At 59.0% G+C, this 20576-nt stretch overlaps 6 protein-coding genes and 1 non-coding gene across 7 annotated transcripts; 3 read left to right on the top strand and 4 right to left on the bottom strand.

The window, feature by feature from the left end:
• Positions 1–46: 46 nt before the first annotated feature.
• Positions 47–2431, top strand: EHS24_006781 (uncharacterized protein; the record flags this gene model as incomplete). The annotated part of the gene is made up of 4 exons (XM_028622183.1): positions 47–163; positions 223–1032; positions 1187–2347; positions 2402–2431. The coding sequence occupies 4 exons, from the start codon at positions 47–49 to the stop codon at positions 2429–2431; spliced, it is 2118 nt and encodes a 705-aa protein (XP_028477075.1).
• A 984-nt stretch (positions 2432–3415) lies between these two features.
• PMR1 (High affinity Ca2+/Mn2+ P-type ATPase-like protein) lies at positions 3416–6789 on the top strand (the record flags this gene model as incomplete). The annotated part of the gene is made up of 2 exons (XM_028622182.1): positions 3416–4720; positions 4762–6789. The coding sequence occupies 2 exons, from the start codon at positions 3416–3418 to the stop codon at positions 6787–6789; spliced, it is 3333 nt and encodes a 1110-aa protein (XP_028477074.1).
• A 798-nt stretch (positions 6790–7587) lies between these two features.
• Positions 7588–10093, bottom strand: EHS24_006779 (uncharacterized protein; the record flags this gene model as incomplete). Its single annotated transcript, XM_028622181.1, has 4 exons — positions 7588–9112; positions 9154–9480; positions 9706–9777; positions 9831–10093. 4 exons carry the CDS (start codon positions 10091–10093, stop codon positions 7588–7590), a joined length of 2187 nt encoding a protein of 728 aa, XP_028477073.1.
• A 3703-nt stretch (positions 10094–13796) lies between these two features.
• Positions 13797–13876, bottom strand: EHS24_006778. The gene has a single exon. It is a non-coding gene; the product is annotated as a tRNA-Asp (tRNA).
• Positions 13877–14841: 965 nt separating this feature from the next.
• Positions 14842–16812, top strand: EHS24_006777 (uncharacterized protein; the record flags this gene model as incomplete). The annotated part of the gene is made up of 3 exons (XM_028622180.1): positions 14842–14928; positions 15050–15221; positions 15284–16812. 3 exons carry the CDS (start codon positions 14842–14844, stop codon positions 16810–16812), a joined length of 1788 nt encoding a protein of 595 aa, XP_028477072.1.
• A 379-nt stretch (positions 16813–17191) lies between these two features.
• On the bottom strand, positions 17192–17854 carry EHS24_006776 (uncharacterized protein; the record flags this gene model as incomplete). The annotated part of the gene is made up of 3 exons (XM_028622179.1): positions 17192–17433; positions 17481–17626; positions 17688–17854. The coding sequence occupies 3 exons, from the start codon at positions 17852–17854 to the stop codon at positions 17192–17194; spliced, it is 555 nt and encodes a 184-aa protein (XP_028477071.1).
• An 868-nt stretch (positions 17855–18722) lies between these two features.
• On the bottom strand, positions 18723–20032 carry EHS24_006775 (uncharacterized protein; the record flags this gene model as incomplete). Its single annotated transcript, XM_028622178.1, has 3 exons — positions 18723–18739; positions 18777–19167; positions 19223–20032. The coding sequence occupies 3 exons, from the start codon at positions 20030–20032 to the stop codon at positions 18723–18725; spliced, it is 1218 nt and encodes a 405-aa protein (XP_028477070.1).
• Between the last annotated feature and the right edge of the window lie 544 nt (positions 20033–20576).

Here is a 20576-nt window from a genome sequence, read left to right as displayed (position 1 = left end):
ACTCACTCATTGATCCCACACGCTGTGCACACTACACACACCGACCATGACTTGGCCGTCGTCGTCGGCAAGCGCGGCCATATTCTCTGAGCCAGGCCACGAAGCGCTCTTGGAACACATCCTGCTGGATCTAGACTGGAAGAGCCTTTTGGCTGCCAGCGCTGTACGTTGCTTGCCTTCATCGTCACCTCAGACAGCGTGCGACCACGCTGATGCGTCCAGACATGCACTCACACCAACGACGTCGTCTCGTCTTTGCCCAAGCTCCAACTCGTTCTCCGCGCCGCGTTCACAGCCAACCCCCATGCCGAGCTGTACTCTCAGGGTAGTGGCAGCCCGCAACTTCCGTCCGGGCCTCGTCTGCAGCGCGCCATTGACATTCAGAGAAACTGGTCGTCGATGAGTCCCAAGCGGGTTGACATTCTCAACGTTCCAAATCTATACACCTTGGCGTGGAGCGAAGGTGTGCTCGCCACTTCTTGGATTGGGGATAACGGAGAGATCGGACGGAAGGACGGGCAGCAGATACACCGTGTCCGGGACGACATTGACGATGGCGATGACGATGGCGATGGCGATGGGGACTCCTTGGACGGTACGGACTATGACAGGAACTCGGCCTTCTCCGAGCTCATCGGTGTTTGTTACCCCCAAGGCTGGACCGTCCGCAACCTCTACACGCATCGGGACTCGGAGCTCGCAGCTGTTCCCGCGCGCACATTCAAGCCGCAAGTCGACAAAGTCAATGTTAAGAAATGCTTTGATAGCTTTGACGTCTCGCGACCGGACAACATGATCGCCACCGCCAATGCTGCCACAGACTCTATGGGCACTGCGATGATCCACATCCATTTTTATCTTCTGGACCCCGAGGCTGCCGGCCATCCCGTGGTTCTTGACGACGATGGTTTTGCTGTGCCCGTTTGTCACCCAGAGGCCATGGGTGGTACGGGTCTACTCGAGATTCCCATGCCGGTCGTGGATGAGCGGGATGCGGGGGGAGAGTTTGAGTTTGACTTTTCTGGAAGACCAGTAAGCGTTGTACTCGGCGCCTGTGGAACGGTACACGTGAATTGTCGTTATTTGGGCGCCGTGCTGTTCGACTGGCGGACTGGAGATCAACTGTTGGTGCGTACAGCTCAGCCAACAGCCTTATAAACGGTTACCTGTACTGATCAGCCTACAGGGGTATGACATTCCAACCGCGTTCTATGAGGAACAATCTGTGTGGCCCCTTGACAAACATACTCTCGTGTCCATGGGTCCGCGTGTCACACAATGCAGCATCACTGGCACGAGCGTCGACTCCGCCGAGAAGGAGACTATGAGCTTGGCGATTGTGCGTGCCGACAGTCAAGCGCCAACTCCGACCAAAGAGCAATGGGATAAAGCCAATCGAGCCCGCAGGAAAGTGGACTTTGACGAATGGACCGAACGCAGCAAGCGCCACGACCTTGCTTTACTCTCAGACCCGGACGCCGAGGAAGAGGACGACCCAAGACAGGACGTCTGGATTCTACCTGACCGAACGTCCAATGTGGTTCGCGCCGACTTCCCGTTACATGTCTTCCGGTTTGGCGAGGTCGGAGAACTGGATGAGGATATGGGCGTCTACGACACCCGCTGGGACATCACCCCCGAATACGAGCCACACCTTGACTCTAATACAGGCATGGTGGCTATTGCGACAAACACGAAGCCGAACATGGACGAAGCGTTCGGATACACTGCTGTGCTGAACCTCCGGGACCTTCTCAACCCAAACCTCCACCCGGGAGAGAACATTGAGATGGGAGTGAGTGCTGGTATCGCCAGGGCACCGATCCCGGTTCCCGTCGAAAACAAGCCGTGGTGCGACATGGACATCTACGCATCGAGCGAGGTGCACATCGGTCTCCATGGGTACCGGGCCATAACCGCCGAGATTTCCGGCTCGAAAAGACCAACGAACCACAAGGAGTGGTCCAGGTATACCCTCCATATGGCAGACCACAGGTTCAAGACGCGCGACGCCGACATGGTCCACGCTTGGCCTCTGGGGAGCCGCAAGGCTGGGGCTCCTACGTCTAGTCGCCTTGGTTCTGAGCCGTTGGCCGTCACATACCCACGAACGGTCCCCGAGGTGTCAACAGATGCCACTGGTTCGGTGGCTCTCCCAGCGCTACTCGTCTCCTCCTCCTGGGACGAAGGCAGGGATGAAGCCAGCGTCCCACACCCACTACTCGTCGACAACCTCGAGGTCCATCAGGCCGCTCGCCCTGGGACCGCCCTTGAGTTTGCGTTCGCCAAGAAGCTGGGTGAACTGCACTGTGTCCACGTCGACGCAGAGCATGTGTACATGTGTCTTGTAAGTTTGATCCCAGGTGTTCATGCGCTTCGAGCTGACTGGTTTCCACATCAGGGTTCACGCGTTGTTATCATGTCGTTCTGAGAGCCTCGGTCGACTTCGTGGCGGAAGTTCCGTTTCGTGTTTTGGAATCAGGCTGGCCCTGAGGGCTTTTCCGCTAACGTACACGGTCATTACGGTCAGGTAGACAGCGGAAGTCTGGCCATTTGCAAGTGCGCAGTGTATATGGTGTCTTGCACGCCGCGACGGTCTTTTCAGTACCAGAGAATGAGAGCAAGTCTGAAATGTAGAGTGGGGCAGCAGTATGCAGCGTTGTGATCCGACTGCGAGCGCCACTGGAGGCGAGGTGCAAGACGTCAAGCATGGAACGTGGGCACAGACCTCCGGCCTCTGACCTCTGATCCTCTGATCTCTTCACACACGGACAAGATCTGCTATAGGTGCCAAGATCGCGAGTGTGCATGTGGCCTGAACGGGGTCAGCACCACACACAGGCCGCCGTTGCAGTAGGTGCAATGAGTGAAAACCGGAATTCGGAAGGACGAGAGAGAGGCACCGACAGAGGGCCTGGGGGGTACACGCAGAGGGAGGGAGCGGGAGCGGGAGCAGATTGACCTGTCCACCCAACGAGTCCCGGCCTGCCCGGCCTGCCCTGCTGGAGGTCGTCCCGCGTGCCAGACACTGGGTGAGTGACTTGTTGCGACCGGTCCATCGTCCATCGATCGACACTTTCACTCCTTGACCTCTCCTCGCGTCTTGTACATATCTGTCACACCCGTGGCCAGAGCACAGGAGCAAGGCAGCGGAATACCCTTTTTACAAACACTCCTTGAACCACACCGACACCTCTCCCATTTGCTGTTGTCGCACATCGCCGGCTCGTTCGCGGACATTCAAGTTCCAGACAACCTCGACATTCAGTCGACCACCACCTTCACTCCATCCCAACGCACATCACAACCACCACACTCTAGTCCCCAAAGAGCCCATTACTGGCCACTGTTCAAAGCCAAGCTATAAACCTACCCAGCTCGTCCACCCCCACGACCTCGCCTCGTTGGCCAACTTATGGACGGCTCCACTCTTCGCCCAGCAACAGCGCCGTACAAGCGGCGCCTTACTCCACCCGTCTCGCGCACCACCACCCCAGCCAACCCCAACAGCATGGCACAAGGGCCCGCGGCTTCGGCGTCGTCGCTGTCTGCGCGCCCCGCTGTCAACACCCCTCCTCGCGGTCGCGGCGGTAACACCAACGCTCCCGTTGGAGACGACTATGACGCCGACGACAGCGACGGCGCAAATGCCGGGAACGTTACTCCCTCGGCTGGATATGCATACTCGACCACGCTGAGGCGGTACAATTCTGCCCAGTCGCCTACGCGCGCTCGCGGCGGGTCTGTGGGCAGCACTGGGGGCCGCGGTCGCGGCGGTGCGCGTGGCCGCGACAGCAACGCGGCCGACGAGCGGGACGCGTCCAACCCCTTTGCGCCAGCCGAGGGTGGGTTTGACGGATATGCCTATCCCGAGGGGTCTGGTGAAGGAGCGTCGTTTGTCGAAAAGGCAATGGACTTTGTCCGCCGTGTCACTGGCCAGAGGGGTTACGAAGAGGTTCAGCGCGAGTCGCGGGAACGCGACGACAGGCGCCAGGTGGCCACGCCAAGTGCTGTGTATGCGCACAAGACCGTGGAGGAGACGCTGCGCGATTTCTCGACCGACGCGGACAAGGGTCTTTCGTCGTCGCAGCTGCCGGCACTCAATGCGCAGTACGGTCCCAACGAGTTTGAGCTCCCGCCCGACGAGCCGCTCATGCTCAAGTTTGCCAAGCAGGTGTACGAGAACCCCCTCATTCTCCTTCTTCTCGGCAGCAGTGCTGTCTCGGCTCTCATGGGCAACTATGAGGATGCCGGATGTGTCGTCATTGCCGTCGCCATTGTCCTGACTGTCGGGTTTGTCCAAGAGCAGAGGTCCGAAAAGTCCCTCGAGGCTCTCAACAAGCTCGTCCCTCACTTCTGCCACTTGATCCGTAATGGCCACATCCACTCGCCTCTTGCCAATGGCCTCGTCCCTGGTGACCTCGTCACATTCCAGGTCGGCGACCGTATCCCTGCCGACATTCGCCTGATCCGTGCTGTGGATCTCGAGATTGACGAGAGCGCCTTGACTGGCGAAACCCGCCCGGCACGCAAGAACACGACCGAGTGTGAGCGCGGCGAGGGCGAGGACACCCACGGTGAGGGTGGCGGCAAGGCCCTCGGCGAGCGTCACTGCATGGCATTCATGGGTACGCTCGTTCGCAGTGGCCACGGCGCCGGTATCGTCGTCGGCACTGGTCGCGACTCCGAGTTTGGTGTCGTCTTTTCGATGATGCAGGATGTGAGTTTGCAGCACAAGCATGTCCCACGCTGACGCTCTAGGTTGAGGAGAAGCGCACGCCTCTGCAAATCTCCATGGACGAGCTCGCCAAGCAGCTGTCAATCTTTTCGTTTGGGATCATTGGCGTCATTGTCCTCATTGGCGTGGTGCAGCACCGCTCGTGGCTGGAAATGTTCACTATCGGTGTCTCGCTTGCCGTCGCTGCCATCCCCGAAGGTCTCCCCATCGTCACTACCGTCACTCTCGCTCTCGGCGTGCTACGCATGTCCAAGCGCAAGGCCATTGTCAAGAAACTCCCCTCGGTCGAAGCCCTCGGCTCTGTCAGTGTCATTTGCTCGGACAAGACGGGCACGCTCACCAAGAACGAAATGACCGTCACCCACGCGTACACTGTCGACGACATGCTTGACCTGAACCCTTACCTCGACGCCGCCTCGAGCTTGGGCCCTCGCCACCCGGACACTGCATCGTTCAAGCCCTCGGCTGCGCTCTTGAAAACGGCTCTCATCGGCAACCTGTGCAACAATGGCTTCCGCAACGAGCAAGGCGTCTACGTCGGCAACTCGACCGAGGTTGCCCTCCTCAACGTCCTGTCTGCTCTCCGCTGCGAGGATGAACGCAAAAACTTTGAGCGCAAGAACGAGATTGCCTTTTCGTCAGAGAACAAGACCATGTTCGTCATGGGCTCGTACAACGGCGGCGCCGACATGGTGTACATGAAGGGTGCTGTTGAGACCGTCCTCGCTCGCTGCAAGTACTACTACGTCGCCGACTCGTCAACCCCCACCCTCGATGATGCTATGCGCAGGAAGATTCTCGACCGCTCCACCGAAGTTGCCACACGCGGCCTGCGTGTCATCGCCATGGCCTACGGCTTCTCCAAGGGCACCTTCGGTGAAGAGGACTCGCTCATCTTTACAGGTTTCGAGGCTATGAAGGACCCTCCCCGCCGTGGCGTCGCGCACGCTATTACTAGCTTGCACACGGCCGGTGTCCAGGTCGTCATGATCACTGGCGACGCCGAGGCCACCGCCATTGCGATCGCGCGCGAACTTGGTATGAAGGTCTCCCCGTCGTCAGGGGTCGAGGGTGCTCCGCAAGGCGCTTCCAGCGTCATGCTTGGTTCCCAGCTGGACGCTCTGTCGGAAGCCGAGCTCATCGAGCTCGTCCCCTCTATCACGGTCTATGCGCGCACTACCCCGAGGCACAAGATGGCCATTGTCAAGGCTTGGCAGCAGCGTGGCGCGGTTGTCGCCATGACTGGTGACGGTGTCAACGATGCTCCTGCACTCAAGATGGCCGACATTGGCGTGTCCATGGGCCGCTCGGGAACCGATGTCGCCAAGGAAGCCGCGGACGTGATCCTTGTCGATGACGACTTTGGATCCATCCTCCCGGCTATCGAGGAGGGCCGCTCCATCTTCTACAACATCCAAAACTTCCTCAGCTTCCAGCTGTCCACCGCCGTCGCTGCCCTGTCGCTCATCACGCTCTCGACCCTCCTCCGTCTCGCCAACCCGCTCAACGCCATGCAGATCCTGTTCATCAACATTCTCATGGACGGCCCTCCAGCCCAGGCTCTCGGTGTCGACCCGGCCAGGCGGGAAGTCATGTCCCTCCGCCCGCGCAAAAAGGAGTCGTCTGTCCTGTCCCGCGCCGTCATTATCCGCGTCCTCTTCTCGGCGGCCATGATCGTCTTTGGCACACTGCTCATCTACGCCCAGGCCACGTCGGACGGCTCAATGTCGCGCCGCGACCAGACCATGACGTTTACGGGCTTTGTCTTCCTCGACCTCGTCTCGGCCATCCAGAACCGCGGCGTCACCACAGCACTGGGCCGCAACAAGATGCTCTTCCTCACCGTCACCGTCTCGTTTGTCGCCCAACTGGCACTCATCTACGTGCCCCTCCTCCAACACATCTTCCAGACCGAGGCACTGAGCTTTAGGGATCTCTTTGTGCTTCTCGGCCTCGGCGCGACAAGCTTTACCCTCCACGAGGCCAGGAGGTGGTGGGAGAGGAAGGTGGCAAAGGAGGAGTTTGAAAGTGGCGTCTTGGCCATTGCCTAAGCGCAAAGGTACAATGCTTTTTTTTTCACTCGGTGGGGGGACTCACCACCCAATCCCAACAACCCCGCCTCACCACAATCCAAACCCCAAATCACCAGTCAAGACCAACGACAAACACATATCTCGTCACCCACAGTCCCCACGTCGATCAATGCTAGAGCACGGATTAGACCTAGGCTTTAATGCACTATTTTTGAACTGAAATGCCAATGACGGAGGGTGGAGCGGGTCCGAGACACGTCAAGCAAGGCACGTATCAGGCCGGACAAGAGATCGAGAGACAAGAGATAAATGCCACACACAGCCTGACAGGCCGCACCTCTCATCTCGTGGCTGCGTGGGCGCACCGAACCATCCATTACACACAGCGGCCGGCCGCTGGAACACGTCTTAGCAGATGCATTGTCACGACTGCCACTATTAATGCCATTGATAGAAGAAGAAGAAGAAAAAGAAGAAAATGGGCGGTGGAAAGGAGACATTTGTTGATATAAAATGCCCCTTTGTGTCCGAAAGGAAAGAGAGGTAGGGGTGGCACGCTCGGTGCCCGGGGCAGGGAGACCTCTACGCTGGTCTGCGGGGTCGAGGCGGCCGCAGCCACGAGGAGTGGGTGCGCGGCGACCAGCAACGGGCTCTGCCGGGCCCCCAGTCGTGTCGCTCCACGGACACCCACTGCGTATGCGCTGGGACACGAAACGCCGAGTCCCATGCGCCGCGCTGGACAGTCTCCCAGCCCTGCAGCCGCCCCACGGCACCGCGTTGCAGGGTGGCACGGCTCTCTGTACTGCCAAGCGGCACCTAGTGCTCGCTGCCAGTCATGACCGTGAGAGAGGGCTTCGGCTTGGTAGCGCTCGGGGGCGGGGTACGGTTCGGGGAGACGCGGCCAAACTGGTTGAGCTCGGTGTTGCTGTTGTGCGACGAGTGCGTGAAGCCACCTGGCCCTCCATTGTAGCTGCCCGAGCGGGAGAGTGCTGCGGGGGCCGAGAGGGGGAACTGAGCGGCGAGGTGCAGGTCGGTGGCCGAGGGACGGCGCGAGTTTGGACGCGAGCCGAGGCCCAGGAGGTTGATAACGCTCGAGGTGCGCGACGGGGCCTGGGGCTCGCCGAGGATCGGGGCGGATGTCGGGATGGGGCTTCCGGGAGCCACGGCGATGGCGGTACGGGTAGGAGGGGCATCGGGCACGTTGGGGCTGTTGTACAGATACGTCGCGCTGAGAACGATGCCTGCGCCAACGACGAACGCGAGCGTGACGTGGTAGTTGAACAGGGCGACCGAGGCCAGGAATGAGATGATAATGGAGAGCGAAGTCGCAAAGCCCTTCATAATGTTGTCGCTGTACCGGATGACAATGGCCGTGATCAGACCGCCAAACGTCTGGGTGAGGACGGTACCGATCGCCCAGCCGTTGAAGTGGGCAAACTTTGAGGCCACGCTGGAAGCCCAACTCATGCCCGCAGGAACCTCGGCAAAGAGAATGGGGATGACGGCAGGGATGAGTGAAAACAGCGAGAGCTGGGTGTTGCGAACCCAAAGGTCTGGAGCTGCACCACCGCCGCCACCACCAGACTTGAGGATGAGCTCAAAGTAGACACCAGCAAGCCCAGAGGTGAGGCACGCGAGGGTGACCGCGAGGAAACCCTTGAAGGGGTTCATGACGCGCATGGGGGCAAGGATCGCGTCCTCGGCGGCCGCAGGGATTTCAGCACGCAAGGCATGCTCATGCCCGCCGTCAACGTTGTTGGCGATCGTGGGCGACGGCACAGGAACAGGGGCGGCGGCGTGGCCGGCACCAGTAGTCTGGAGCTGGACGATACCGACACCGAGGGCGAGCATGAAGAGGGCAGCCCACTTTGCGCGGCTGAGACGCTTGCCGAGCATGAGGACCGAGAAAAAGGCCGTAGTGAGAATCTTCATCTGGTAGGTGACCTGGAACGTGGCGACGTCGAGGTTGGAAGCAGCGACGTATTGCAGGTTGTTCTGGACAACATACAGGATGGCGGGCACCGCGAGCTTGTAACAGTCGCCGGAGAAGACGCCGCGTGCAAGGGCCTGCAGACGAGTGGGGTGGAACACAGTGAAGGGTGACTTTGCTGGTGCGTTGCGGTTGTCGCGCTTCAACTCCTTCTCGTGCCATGCCGAGCCCTGGGATGTCATGTTGTCGTCGATACGCTTGAGGGCCACAACAGTCGAGATACTGCCCTTGAGCAGCTCATTGAGGAGGACCGCGGCCGCCGCCGAATATGTCTTGTTCGGTGCCGTCGTTATCCGTGAGTAGTGCATAATGATAGTGAGGAAAGCATTCTGCAATGCGAGCGTCACAAGTCTGTGTGTTGTCAGCGCCCTGCGCCAAATATCAACGCTTACGAGATCCATTTCAACTCGATGCCGAACAACCGAGGCGAGTCGGAGGCCTTGGACTGCGTTACTGGCACATATGGCGGGAGGGGCTTCTCCTCCAGTCGAGCTTCCCTCAGATACGAGACGGGCGAATGGGTTGCCTGTGCAATGGCAGGAAACGAAGGGGTCGCTGTCGACGAGTTGATGCTGCGCGCCTGTGTGGCCAGATGTTCATAGGCAAAGTTGGGCTGACCTGCTGACGAAGGCGACACGGGTGGCGATGAGGTGGCCGAGAGAGCTCTGGAGGGAGGACATTCGCCAGCGATGATCGAAGGATGAGGCAGAGAGGGAAGGCTGTCAGTGAGCGCCAGACGAGATGTGCGGGCGCAGCATGCGGAGTGACGGGACGGCGCGATGCGATAGCGCGGGGCGGCGGCGGCGGCAAGAGCCAAGTGCGGCGACGAACGCACAGACCGCCTTGATGTTTCCACCCAACAGCACGACGGCGGCGGTGGTGGGGTGGGCACTTGGACCGCCGGAATTGCAAGCACGGAGCGGCGCCGAGGTCAACAGACCCACGGCTTTCGCTGCGCTTCCAGCTCCTCTCCATAACACCTGCCGTTGCCACCGCCATACCCCGTCTCGTGACCGCTACCACCATCCCGTGTCGTTTGTTTCCATACAGCCAACCGTTGAACACTCACCTGGACAACCTGCGCTTGGGGCGAGTGACGCCGACCTCACGTCCACCAGCCTTGCCCTGGACGACGACGTCGTCGCGGTCCTTTTCACGCATGACAATGCCCTCGTCGGTGTCTGTATCACGCTTGCCGTTCATCAGAGACGGCCTGCGTGCGCCGGCGGTCGATGTACCAGCGGCAGGGTTTAATGGGCCCGAGCCTTGGGTGTTTGCCGTGCCCCTTCGGACGGGGCCACGCCCGATGGGCGAAGCGGGTGCTGGGCTCATGCCGGTAAGCTAGAGCTGGAGCAGGAGCAGCGAGTTGCTCGAGACACAAAGGTGTAAAAGAGGAGAAACAGACTCCGATGGACGGGTTTGCGGGATATATGGGCTGTCTTGTGGACGCGCGATTGTTGTGACGCGTGACAGGACAAGCGGGGAGATAGGCCGCACCGGGTTGGAGGGGCCTGGGGTCGCACGAGGTGATGGAAGTTGGGTTCCAGGTGGTGGGCAGCGTTCGAGGTGGGTGTGGTATATGTATGCAGTGGTCGTGAGAGAGTGCTATGAGTAGTTTGTTGTGAGGAGGGAGTGGAAGATTGGGATGGCGGGAAGGGATATGGGGGATGAAAGAACGGACGGTGGTAAAATGGAATTGGCACTGCGGCGGCGGCGGCGGCGGCGGGAGAGAGAGGGCCCACACCACACACACACCACCCATTGGCGCCGTGTATGGGTGGGGGTTGTCTCGAAACACACACACCGCAGTCCTGCACCGACACCGACAGCCCGTTATGCGTTTTTCCCTTTTGTGCCGTTGTTTCCTGCAGCCTCTCTGGCCCAACTCAACCGCGGCAGCATGCATTCCCTCTCTCTCTTTCTCATACACAGCATATCCCAAAATGCTTTCCCATCTTCTTGTGCTGGGCCACTGACAGCTCACCTTCTCTCCCTCTCACTCCAGCGCGCGTGCATGCTCCCACTGCTCAGCCAGGGCCGTGGCGTGTGGGCCACAGGCCACAGGCGTCGGCGCCGCTCCGGGCGTCTCACCCCGTCTCAGTTCCTCCGTTCTGGTCCCTCTCTCCTCGCCCCCTCTTTGCTCGCACCCCCACGCACGTCGTCACTGGATCACTGCAGCCGCGACACCATCATGGCCACCCCCCGCCCCCCCCCCCCCTTTCCGACCAGGTCTCAGGCGCCAGATCGCGTTCAGAATGCCTGACCTGTTTGGCCGCGGCCCCGCCCAGAAGGATTGAAGAAAGGAAAGTGACACGCGGCACTCGTTCAAAGCTGCCGGCGGTTCCAACGTGGGCTTTGGTCTGTCAGGCAGGATGGCAGCCCTCGCCAAACCCGAGAGAACAAGCCCACCGCGGCTACATGCACCACTTGCTTGACACTGCTACTTGGGGAGTCGCCATGATCCTTGAAATTCGGCCAAGACAGTCTCTCGGTTATTACGACTTCTTGTACGGCATCTCATCTCCCGCTTTGCCTTTTGCCGATTTCTTGTTAAGAAGAGGTCCTGGATGCCCACCACTCACCAATCAATGCTGGTCTTGTCTCGCTGCTTTTTGCTCTCTGATCTCTGGTCTCTGACCTCTGAAGCTCCCTCAGTGTCTGGTTACTGTCTGCCAATGACTCTACTCTGAAGCTCGCTTCCTGTCGGGTTTGGGCCTGAGCTTCGGGGACAGCTTGCTCGAGGTCGTTGGAAACGGGGGTCTACCGAGAGCATGCATAAGGGCCCAGGCCGGTGGCGCCAGGGGAACAAGGCGCCGTACTCCAGAGGTCCTGCCAGCGGCCACAGCGGTTTGTAAACGCGCAAAGCTCCACGCCAATTCGCAAGTCGTGTGAAGCGAGGGGGCCATGGTTGTGGCAGTGGGGGCAGCTTGGCGCCTGCTGCGCACGCAGTAGTATGCAGTGTCTCTTCCGTGCGCAGCAGACAGCACAGTGTATCCTTTAAACCGACGTCAGCCAAGCCAGGCGACACAATCTTTCCATTGAGGAATAGAAAAAATGTGTGCCTGGAGCCACTGATAATGCGCGCAATGCAAATCCACAAACAGCAACGAGTGGTTGGCTGGCGGCGCCAGCCACCCTTCCAGTGGTCCCAGTGATGCGCCGGGAGCGGATCAACGGACCGTTGGTGCGCAGCATACCTCACTGCGCACACCCAAAAACAGCGCAAACGGCGCTCAGAGGCGCACAGTGGGCCAATACGCGGACTCGGCACGAGGCACTGGCCACCATCACCGCTGGGCACACGGCAGAAGGCAGAAACAGTGCCGGCCATTTGCTTGCTGGGCTCGGCTGCCTCGCGGGAGGAGGTTTTGGAACCATGCTTTTGCGGTGCATTGCGCAGCAGCCTTTTATGGGTCGGATGGCAAACTCGCAAGATCGCATGTGGTCCAGAGTGGAGCGCAGCGAGTGACCTCATGCAACCCCATGCAGTAAGAGTACATGTCTTACCTCGCCGCACCTCGACCGCATGCTTTGGGCGGGGGGCTGGCTGTTCCACTGGGTCACAAGACCAACCATCCCGAAAACAAACGGAAAATGGCCATGCCTCCTTTCCACCGCGTGTTGCCACCTACGCGCGCATGTTGTGTTTGTGCCTGTAACAGTGGACTGTAATATATGTACATATGGTAAACACGATGCCTCACTGCACTTGCGACGTTGCGTTGCCAAGCACCGACACGCTGGTACCCACGTGCTTCCTGGCACAATCTATCGGGACGCGAAGCTTGTTGCCGCACTCTGGTACTCTTATTGTGCCACAACACGAAGCGGTAAAACTCGGAGGCCACTGTGACAACTGTGCCACACTAGCACACCTTGCTCCTCTGCAGTTTCATGTGATCGCGACACAGGACCAAGGGCGAGCACAAGGGCGACGAGATGTTCCAATGATGACGGGTGGGCATACCTCACCGCCTGCCTACTGCGCAGTAACCATGTTACCGTCATAGGCAGTGCCACCAACGAACGTACTCCCCACGGCCGTGGACCGTCTGCACCCACAACCCAGGTACGGTGCTTGTAGTTATTAGTTTCTCAGTACCTGCATCTGATCGCACTGCGGTGCAAGATGCTGCGGTGACTGACCCAGACGACACTACCTGGCTTGGCATGGAGGGTTGCACCTCACGTGTGCAACTTTGGACTGTCTTGGCGTGAACTCAACCAAAGACGTGTGCCAGGACAAGCACCACTGTGCCACACGTTGTGTTGACGGAGAACATGCCGAGCAGGGTGCATCGTCGTTCCCGTGATCCATGTTCCAGCTGAGGCCGCGGCAGGAATCGGACGTGTGGCAGCAAACAAGTAAACGTGGCTGCCACGTCGCCACCATCGTGTGTCTGGCACTCAGGTTTTTCTTTCCGAGCGAGCCCTACTACACAACCTACCGCTGCCAGCCTATTCCGGAACCCTGCATGCCCACAAGCCTGGAACACATCCCCCTTCTAGTCCCTTCCTATTCCTAATATACACACGTCTAGTACACCCCATGGACATCTGCCAACACAGGGTCGCTGACACGACATGGGTGGACTCGTGGCCAGGGGGGTGCGGACGGTGTTTGGAGCTGATTTTTCCTTGGACGTTGGAATCGCGTGATCTTGGACCAGAGGGTGTGGCGCCGGCTATGGAGGCACCTCCAGAACGCTTCCTGCGCCGCCTTTCCAGAGTGGGGTGTTTGGGACACCGTGCGGTAAGCTCGCATCACACAACAGTACAACAGCCGAGTGCCCAGTCCGAGCTTTCGGAGTCGCATCTGACGATGCGCCACTCCGCCCTAATGGCGTATGGCTTGCCGTGATCTCCACCCACCGCCGTTCCAGTAGTGTGCTTGGCAACAAGATTGAGGCATTTGGTCCAAGGCCAGTCGTGAGCGTGGTTTCAGGCCTTCCTGTTCACATCAGCATCAGCAAGAAAAAGGACAAGTCTCTCGATGTGAGAGACTTGCCACCTCGCTGTTGCAAGGTGCTTCAAGCTTCCTGACGGAGAATCGAACTCCGATCTCCCGCGAGTTGTAATGACAAGCGAGCATACTAACCGTTATACGATCAAGAACTTATATTTGGGAGGAAGGACGTTGGGCCGAGATCCTGGCGATTGTCCATTTTCGACGATTTATGGGTGCGGTAGGCATGCAATGCGTGCGCGACCACCTTGACATGAAAGAGCAGATACTTTTCTATCCCGAATATAAATATGAAGGCAGTCCTTGCTCTGGAAGAAAAGTTATAAGCCGTTGAAGTGGACGGTCGCCACGAAGGACAGAGGAGATGAGACAGCTGCGAGGCAGAACTCGTTGGGCTGCCATAAAACGCTTGCTCAACAAGGCGGCTCTAGCCACTAGTCTTTTCAGAAGCGCCGTTCAGTCCAAGCTGTAGCTCTCGGACATTTCGCTGTCGCCATATGGGCCGCTCATACGCCGTCGGTCGGCCACAGGGCTTTGCAGAGAAGGAAGGGCTCTCCGCCTGGTGCACCTGAACAACCTCCACCGGCTCCACAACTGAAATTTCCGGATAAAAATGGAACAATGACAAAAGAAAATCAATTTGTCCGGGGCCGCCGCGGGAGCAGATTAATTCGGAGACCCCAGCACGTGATCTCCACGCGGGGGATGGTCCGACTCGTTATTGCATTATGCCACCCCTCCCCCCCCCCCCCGCGCGCGCGCCAGCCCGGTCTGGTCGGAGCTGCTAAGACCTGTGTGGCTCACCCGCGACACTCATCCAAAAAGATCTCTTTCCACACCACAATCTCCTCCCACACCATCCACCTCGACGGCGAGCACATCCCCCTCCCCGTCACCAACACATTCCACCCCCTACCCCAGTAGCGCGTATCCCCAGCAGCGCTCCAAAACGGTCGTCTGTGGTCGATATCAATCCCTCGACCCCTCCACCGACCCACCTGAAATCCACATCGCATCGTACCACGTACGCCCCCAAGTGGAAACAAGACACACGTTCCTCCTATAACTACTCCTACTGCCTACCCATAAACCACACACTAGACCATTACCCACTATGAAGATCACCGACAAGCTTGCCAAGGCTGAGCGTGAGGGCCGTCCCTTCTGGTCGTTCGAGTACTTCCCCCCTCGTACTGCTCAGGTGAGTAACCATAAATGTCGAGTTGGCTCTTGCCTCCCTACGACATGACGCCACGTCCTTCACCAGCGAGTGTGGCCAAAGCAGAATTACCGGGGCAGAACGGCATACTGACAGTTACTAGGGCCTGCAGAACCTCTTCGACCGTATCGAGCGCATGCGCAACCTTGGTCCCGAGTTCATTGACATTACCTGGGGTGCCGGCGGCAAGAATGCCGACCTGACCAGCTCGCTCGTCCAGGTGTGCCAGGAGACCATCGGTATCGAGTGCTGCATGCACCTTACCTGCACTGAGAGTGAGTTTGAGCGATTGTTGCGGGCGGCAGCGGTGGGAAACATGACCGCTGACTAAGTCCAGTGCCCGCCGAGAAGGTCGAGTGGGCCCTGTCCCAGGCCAAGAAGTTTGGATGCCAGAACATCCTTGCTCTCCGTGGTGACCCGCCTGCGGGCTCTTCCGAGTGGAAGCCTACTCCCGGCGGCTTCTCGCACGCCGTCGACCTGGTCAAGTACATCCACAAGAACTACCCGGGCGACTTCTGTGTTGCTGTTGCCGGCTTCCCCCAGGGCCACCCCGAGACCGAGGACACGGACGAGGCTCGTCACCAGGAGATGCTCTGGCTCAAGGAGAAGGTCGACGCCGGTGCCGACTTTATCTTCACCCAGATGTTCTACGACGTGGACATTTTCTTTGCATGGGTCAAGCGTGTGCGCGAGTACGGCATCACCGTCCCCATTGTCCCCGGCATCATGCCCATTCAGAACTGGGGCAAGTTCCAGACCTGGGTCAAGCGCGAGTCGATTGTTGTTCCCCCTCACTTCTACGAGGCCCTCAACCCCGTCCAGGGCGACGACGAGCAGGTGCGCGCTGTCGGCACCCAGCTTGTCGCCGACATGTGTCGCCAGATCCTCGAGAACAAGGAAGCCGGTATCAAAGGTCTCCACGTTTACACTCTCAACCTCGAGAAGGGTGCCCGCATGCTCCTCGAGACCCTTGACATGGACCCCCGCCGCGAGCAGGTCATGCCCCTCCCATGGCGCCCGTCGCTCACTCCTTCGCGTCGCCAGGAGTCTATCCGCCCCATCTTCTGGGCCAACCGCGTCCAGTCGTACCTCTCCCGCACGTCGGACTGGGACGAGTTCCCCAACGGACGTTGGGGTGACTCTCGCTCTCCCGCTTACGGCGACCTGGACGGCTACCCCGTCGCCATCAACGTGAACGCGGCCGAGGCGCAGACGCTCTGGGGACACCCCGAGACTCGCGAGGACATTGCCGAGCTGTTCGCCAAGTTCTGCCGCGGCGAGCTTGCCAAGCTGCCCTGGTCCTCGGCCCCTCCCGCGTCGGAGACTTCGGTCATCACTGAGCAGCTTGCTCGCATGAACGAGCGCGGCTTCCTGACCATCAACTCGCAGCCCGCTGTTGACGGTGCCCCCTCGGACGACAAGGTCCACGGCTGGGGTCCTGCCGGCGGTTACGTCTACCAGAAGGCGTACCTCGAGTTCTTTGTCGCTCCCGAGCTTCTCTCGCAGCTCATCCGCCGCATCGAGCGCGACCCCCGCATCACCTACTATGCCGTCAACAAGCAGGGTGACCTGCGCACCAACACCCACTCGGAGGGCCCTAACGCCGTCACCTGGGGTGTCTTCCCCGGCAAGGAGATTGTCCAGCCCACCATCGTCGAGGCCGTCTCGTTCATTGCTTGGAAGGACGAGGCCTTTGAGCTCGGCTGCCAGTGGGCCAACCTTTACCCGGAGGGCTCGGCGTCGCGCGCCCTCATCTCCCAGGTCATGGATGAGAGCTACCTCGTCAACATTGTCGCCAACGACTTCAAGGACGGCCAGACCATCTTTGAGCCCTTCCTCCTTGACCAGCCCGCCAACGGCAACTAGAGTGTTCGTTCTTGAAACGGAAACGTGAAATAGGAAACCCCTTATTAGACTCCACCCCGTCCTCAACGGACGGACTGCCGTTCAACTCGGCTCGCATTACCCGGCTCAACCCCCATACCTCTCACAGCATACCCCCACGCAATTTAAACAATACATATTTAGAATACCCCCCATGCCTTCACCGCGTCTGTCTCTGCCCTAGCAGAGGACGTAGGGCGCAAATCATCGAGGTTCAACTCCTCCCCCATCCCAGTACATTCACCCGTACAATCAATCAAAATGCATTACCGCTGGAAGCTATCATCACACCTCCAACCCGAGACCCATTGCCCATCCATTGTTCATTGTTCATTGTCCATTGTCCAAACCGAGCCGTCTTTCAATACATGGACATGGACGTCCACACCTGGTTCGGGTTTCCCGTCATGCTGGGGTTACACTCCCAGATCTGAATGACTTGGCCCTTGCCGTCCCTGTTGTCGAGGCAATAGGTGTCGGCAGCACCGAGGCGGAAGCGTCCTTGGTCCCAGAGCCAGTTCTGGCCCGGAGAGGTCGCCGGGTAGGTCTTGCATGTGGCCAAGGTGGCCACTTGTCCGTTGGCAGCTTTCCAGCCCGAGGCGGCTTGTGTCCGTGGTCAGTATCGGTACCCGAGAGCAGAGCACTATCACAGGGGAGGTGGTAGAAGGTAGAGGGGATATACGAACATGTTCCAGAGAGATCGAGACACAAGTCTGTCCCGTTCAGTTGTACGGTCGTGGTCCAGTTGACGATGAGCCAGATGTTCTTGGTTCCGGCAGTCTGCGAGCACGGCTGGCTTTTGAGAAACGCGTTAGGTCCAGAGCTACTCCGCACCCTTCTCCAAGGCCCCAACTCACAGCTCGACTTCAGTACCAGGGCCGATACACCCCACAGCCGAAAGGCACAAGTTTGCATTGGATCCCGGACGGATTTGAGAGGGAACTCTGCCGTCCCGAATCTCCACGGGACTCGCCGCTGCGAGGGTAACGAGGACGGCGGTGAGTGCGACGAGCGGAGTCTTCATTGTGTGAGCGAGAGGATGAGTATGAGTATGAGTGTGTGGGGGGGAGAGAGTATGTGAATAAGCGTGGGGCGGAGAAGATATATGAGACCGGTCACGGCCAAGTGGAGTGGGTAATAGTGGCTGAGGGGGCAGTGCCGATGTGGAAAGCAACGATTCTTTTGCGGCTAAGAGATCATCCGCAAACCTTAGGTTTTGGATGACATCATGAAGAAGCAAGACAACCTTTCGGAGCTGGTTTTCTTGTCTACACTTTGCTTGGCGAATGCACGGACTAGTTTGCACTGAGCAGTAATGGAATCTGCGTGGACGCCGCGTACTCGGCTGGGGATGCTGCCACATTGTGATCGTGGTGTTCATGTGTTTGTGGCACAATTCAGTTGATCCGTTCCTTGCCGCCTTTCTCCACGTCCAAAGTTCCTGGAACCGCCGCCTACCTCTTCGGCAGGCGTATGGACTCAAGTTTACTGGCCCGCTATGTGACAACGTCGCTTCAGCCGAAAGCGGGCCCGCAAGTCAATGAATCAGGGGAGGCACATGTGGATGACCACTGAACACTGTACATCACATGAAACGAGACTATCACTACGAAGAACTGGACTGTGAAACACACATGTTGTAACAGACAGTCTGCTTGCTGGAGGGGGAAACACAAAGGAGCACTCTGACCGTCTGGTTCTGAGCGCGTGTCGATATATACAACGACATGATTTCGGAAAAGCGCAATGTCGAGCAATGTCGAGGGGAAATAAATGACGACGAAAAACAGGCGAAAAAAAAGAGGAAGGACGGGCGATGGAGGAGAATGTCTAACTTTTTGACCCATTGGCGCCGCGTCGTGATGCCCACCCATTGTCGACGGACTTGTCGTTCAACCACGGCTTGTCTCTGGCGTAGTCAGTCCTGTGTGCTGGGCGACTTGTACCGCCCCATCCGCTGTAGCCTTGGGGGCGTTCGGGCTTGGAAGGTAGCGTGTCTTCCGCTGCAGACTGGGTCGTGGTCTGCACCTTCGCGTAACCATTCTGGGCAGGGTGCCGGACATTGTTGGGGGTGGGAGTGACACTTCTGCTCTGGTCTGAGGTGGCGCCCCGGCTCAGCGTCTGGCTTGGAGTCTGGCTCTCGCTGTTGTTAGTTCCCCAGCCAGGCTCTTGATGTTTCCCCCTCCTCCATTGGTGAGTCTCGGACGACTTGATCTTGCGGCATGCCGTGGCGAAATCGTCACGGTCAGGATCCCACACGAGCTGGTTGAGCCAGTCTTCACCATTCGGGCCCGGAGAGCGATTGAAAAAGTGAGCTGGGAGTGCGATGGGGAGGGTCTGAGTGTCAATAAAAGAATAACCCGATAGGGCACCTGGCGGTCTCACCACTCACTGAAGGTGTAAACTCGAGGTTGGCAACGACACTGCGGGCGAAGATGCGACCGAGGAAGAGGACCTCGCGCGAGCTTGCTGATGCGAAGATGGCCGTGGCGACATACTCCTTCTCAGAGTTGGTCATGCGACCGTGATCACCCGTGCCCGTCCCATAGCGCTGGTAGTCGCGCAGAACGTTGAGCGGCTCCAAAGTGACCTCGCCAGATCCTCCGGATGGGGTGGTGGCAGCGTAGGAGAGAAGGAGAGGAGGCTCAGAATCAGACGTCGGCGCCTCGATACCGTTCGCACCAGTGGCAGGGTTCTTGGAAGCCGTTTCACCTGGAGCAAGGGCAACGAGAGCAATCTCAATCGACGACTCGCCCAACTGGCCCAGGCGGCGCGCCGCTTCCCAAACCGCCCAGCTAAAGTCGGCACTAGTCGATATCCACGGGCTGAGAGCATCTGGAGGTGTCTCTGGGGTACCGGTCGGCACCTCGGCATGCGTGAGGCGAGGTCGCCGAGTCATGTGGTCTACGAGTGACTGGCGGAAGAAGGGGCCGTGCGTCCAGTCATCCCACGGAAGGGGCACACGGCCTGGTGGAGGGGCAAGGATGGGAGACTCGGGGGGTGCGTCCTTGGACTTGAGGCCGGGGTAGTTGATAAAGTCTGGCGAGTCATTATCAAAGACTGTATCGACGATAGAGGGGGAGGCCAGACTAGAAGCCACCATCGAGCTGCGGGGTGTACGGCCGCTACGGTTCGTGTTGCCGTTCTTGTGGCTGCTGCTCGCCATCGTCACGTCGTCACCGACAAAGCCCGTCGTCCCCATCCTAGACCTTTGTTCTCTACTGCGTGCCGCAGCACTTGTGCCGAGAGCAGAGGTATATGCCTTGGGAGTGAGCATACCCAGATGCTTGTTTGCGCTTGCGAACCCGCTCGTGCGACCGTCACCCGTCCAGATCAACGGGCTGACGGAGGTTGGGTTGTGTACCCGGAAGACGAGGTTGCCTGAGTGTCCCGCGTTCACCAAGGAGGCATAGGAGGGTCTCTGGTCATTTGGTTTGGAAGCGACCATGACTGGTGAGGGTGGTCCTTGAAGTGGGTCGGCGGAGTGAAGATGAGAGAAGACGAGAAGTAAAGAAGGTGAGGAGGGAAGGCAAAAGGTGGTGACCGCTGACCGTGGGGAGGGAAGGCGTAGGCTCCATTTCAGCGACTCCTCATCTGGTTGGGACATCTTGGAACACTAGACACCCATGCATTGTAGTCAATCATTCTGGCCTCTGGGCAGTCGCTGCACGACGGTCGACATGCATGAGACTCGATATTGCCCGCCACGTCGCCACAAACGCGTGTCGTAAAGGGACAATCTGGGA

Source organism: Apiotrichum porosum, assembly GCF_003942205.1.
Source record: "Apiotrichum porosum strain DSM 27194 chromosome Unknown scaffold_4, whole genome shotgun sequence".
Lineage (NCBI taxonomy): Eukaryota > Fungi > Basidiomycota > Tremellomycetes > Trichosporonales > Trichosporonaceae > Apiotrichum > Apiotrichum porosum.
This window is presented reverse-complemented; position numbering and strand designations above follow the sequence as displayed.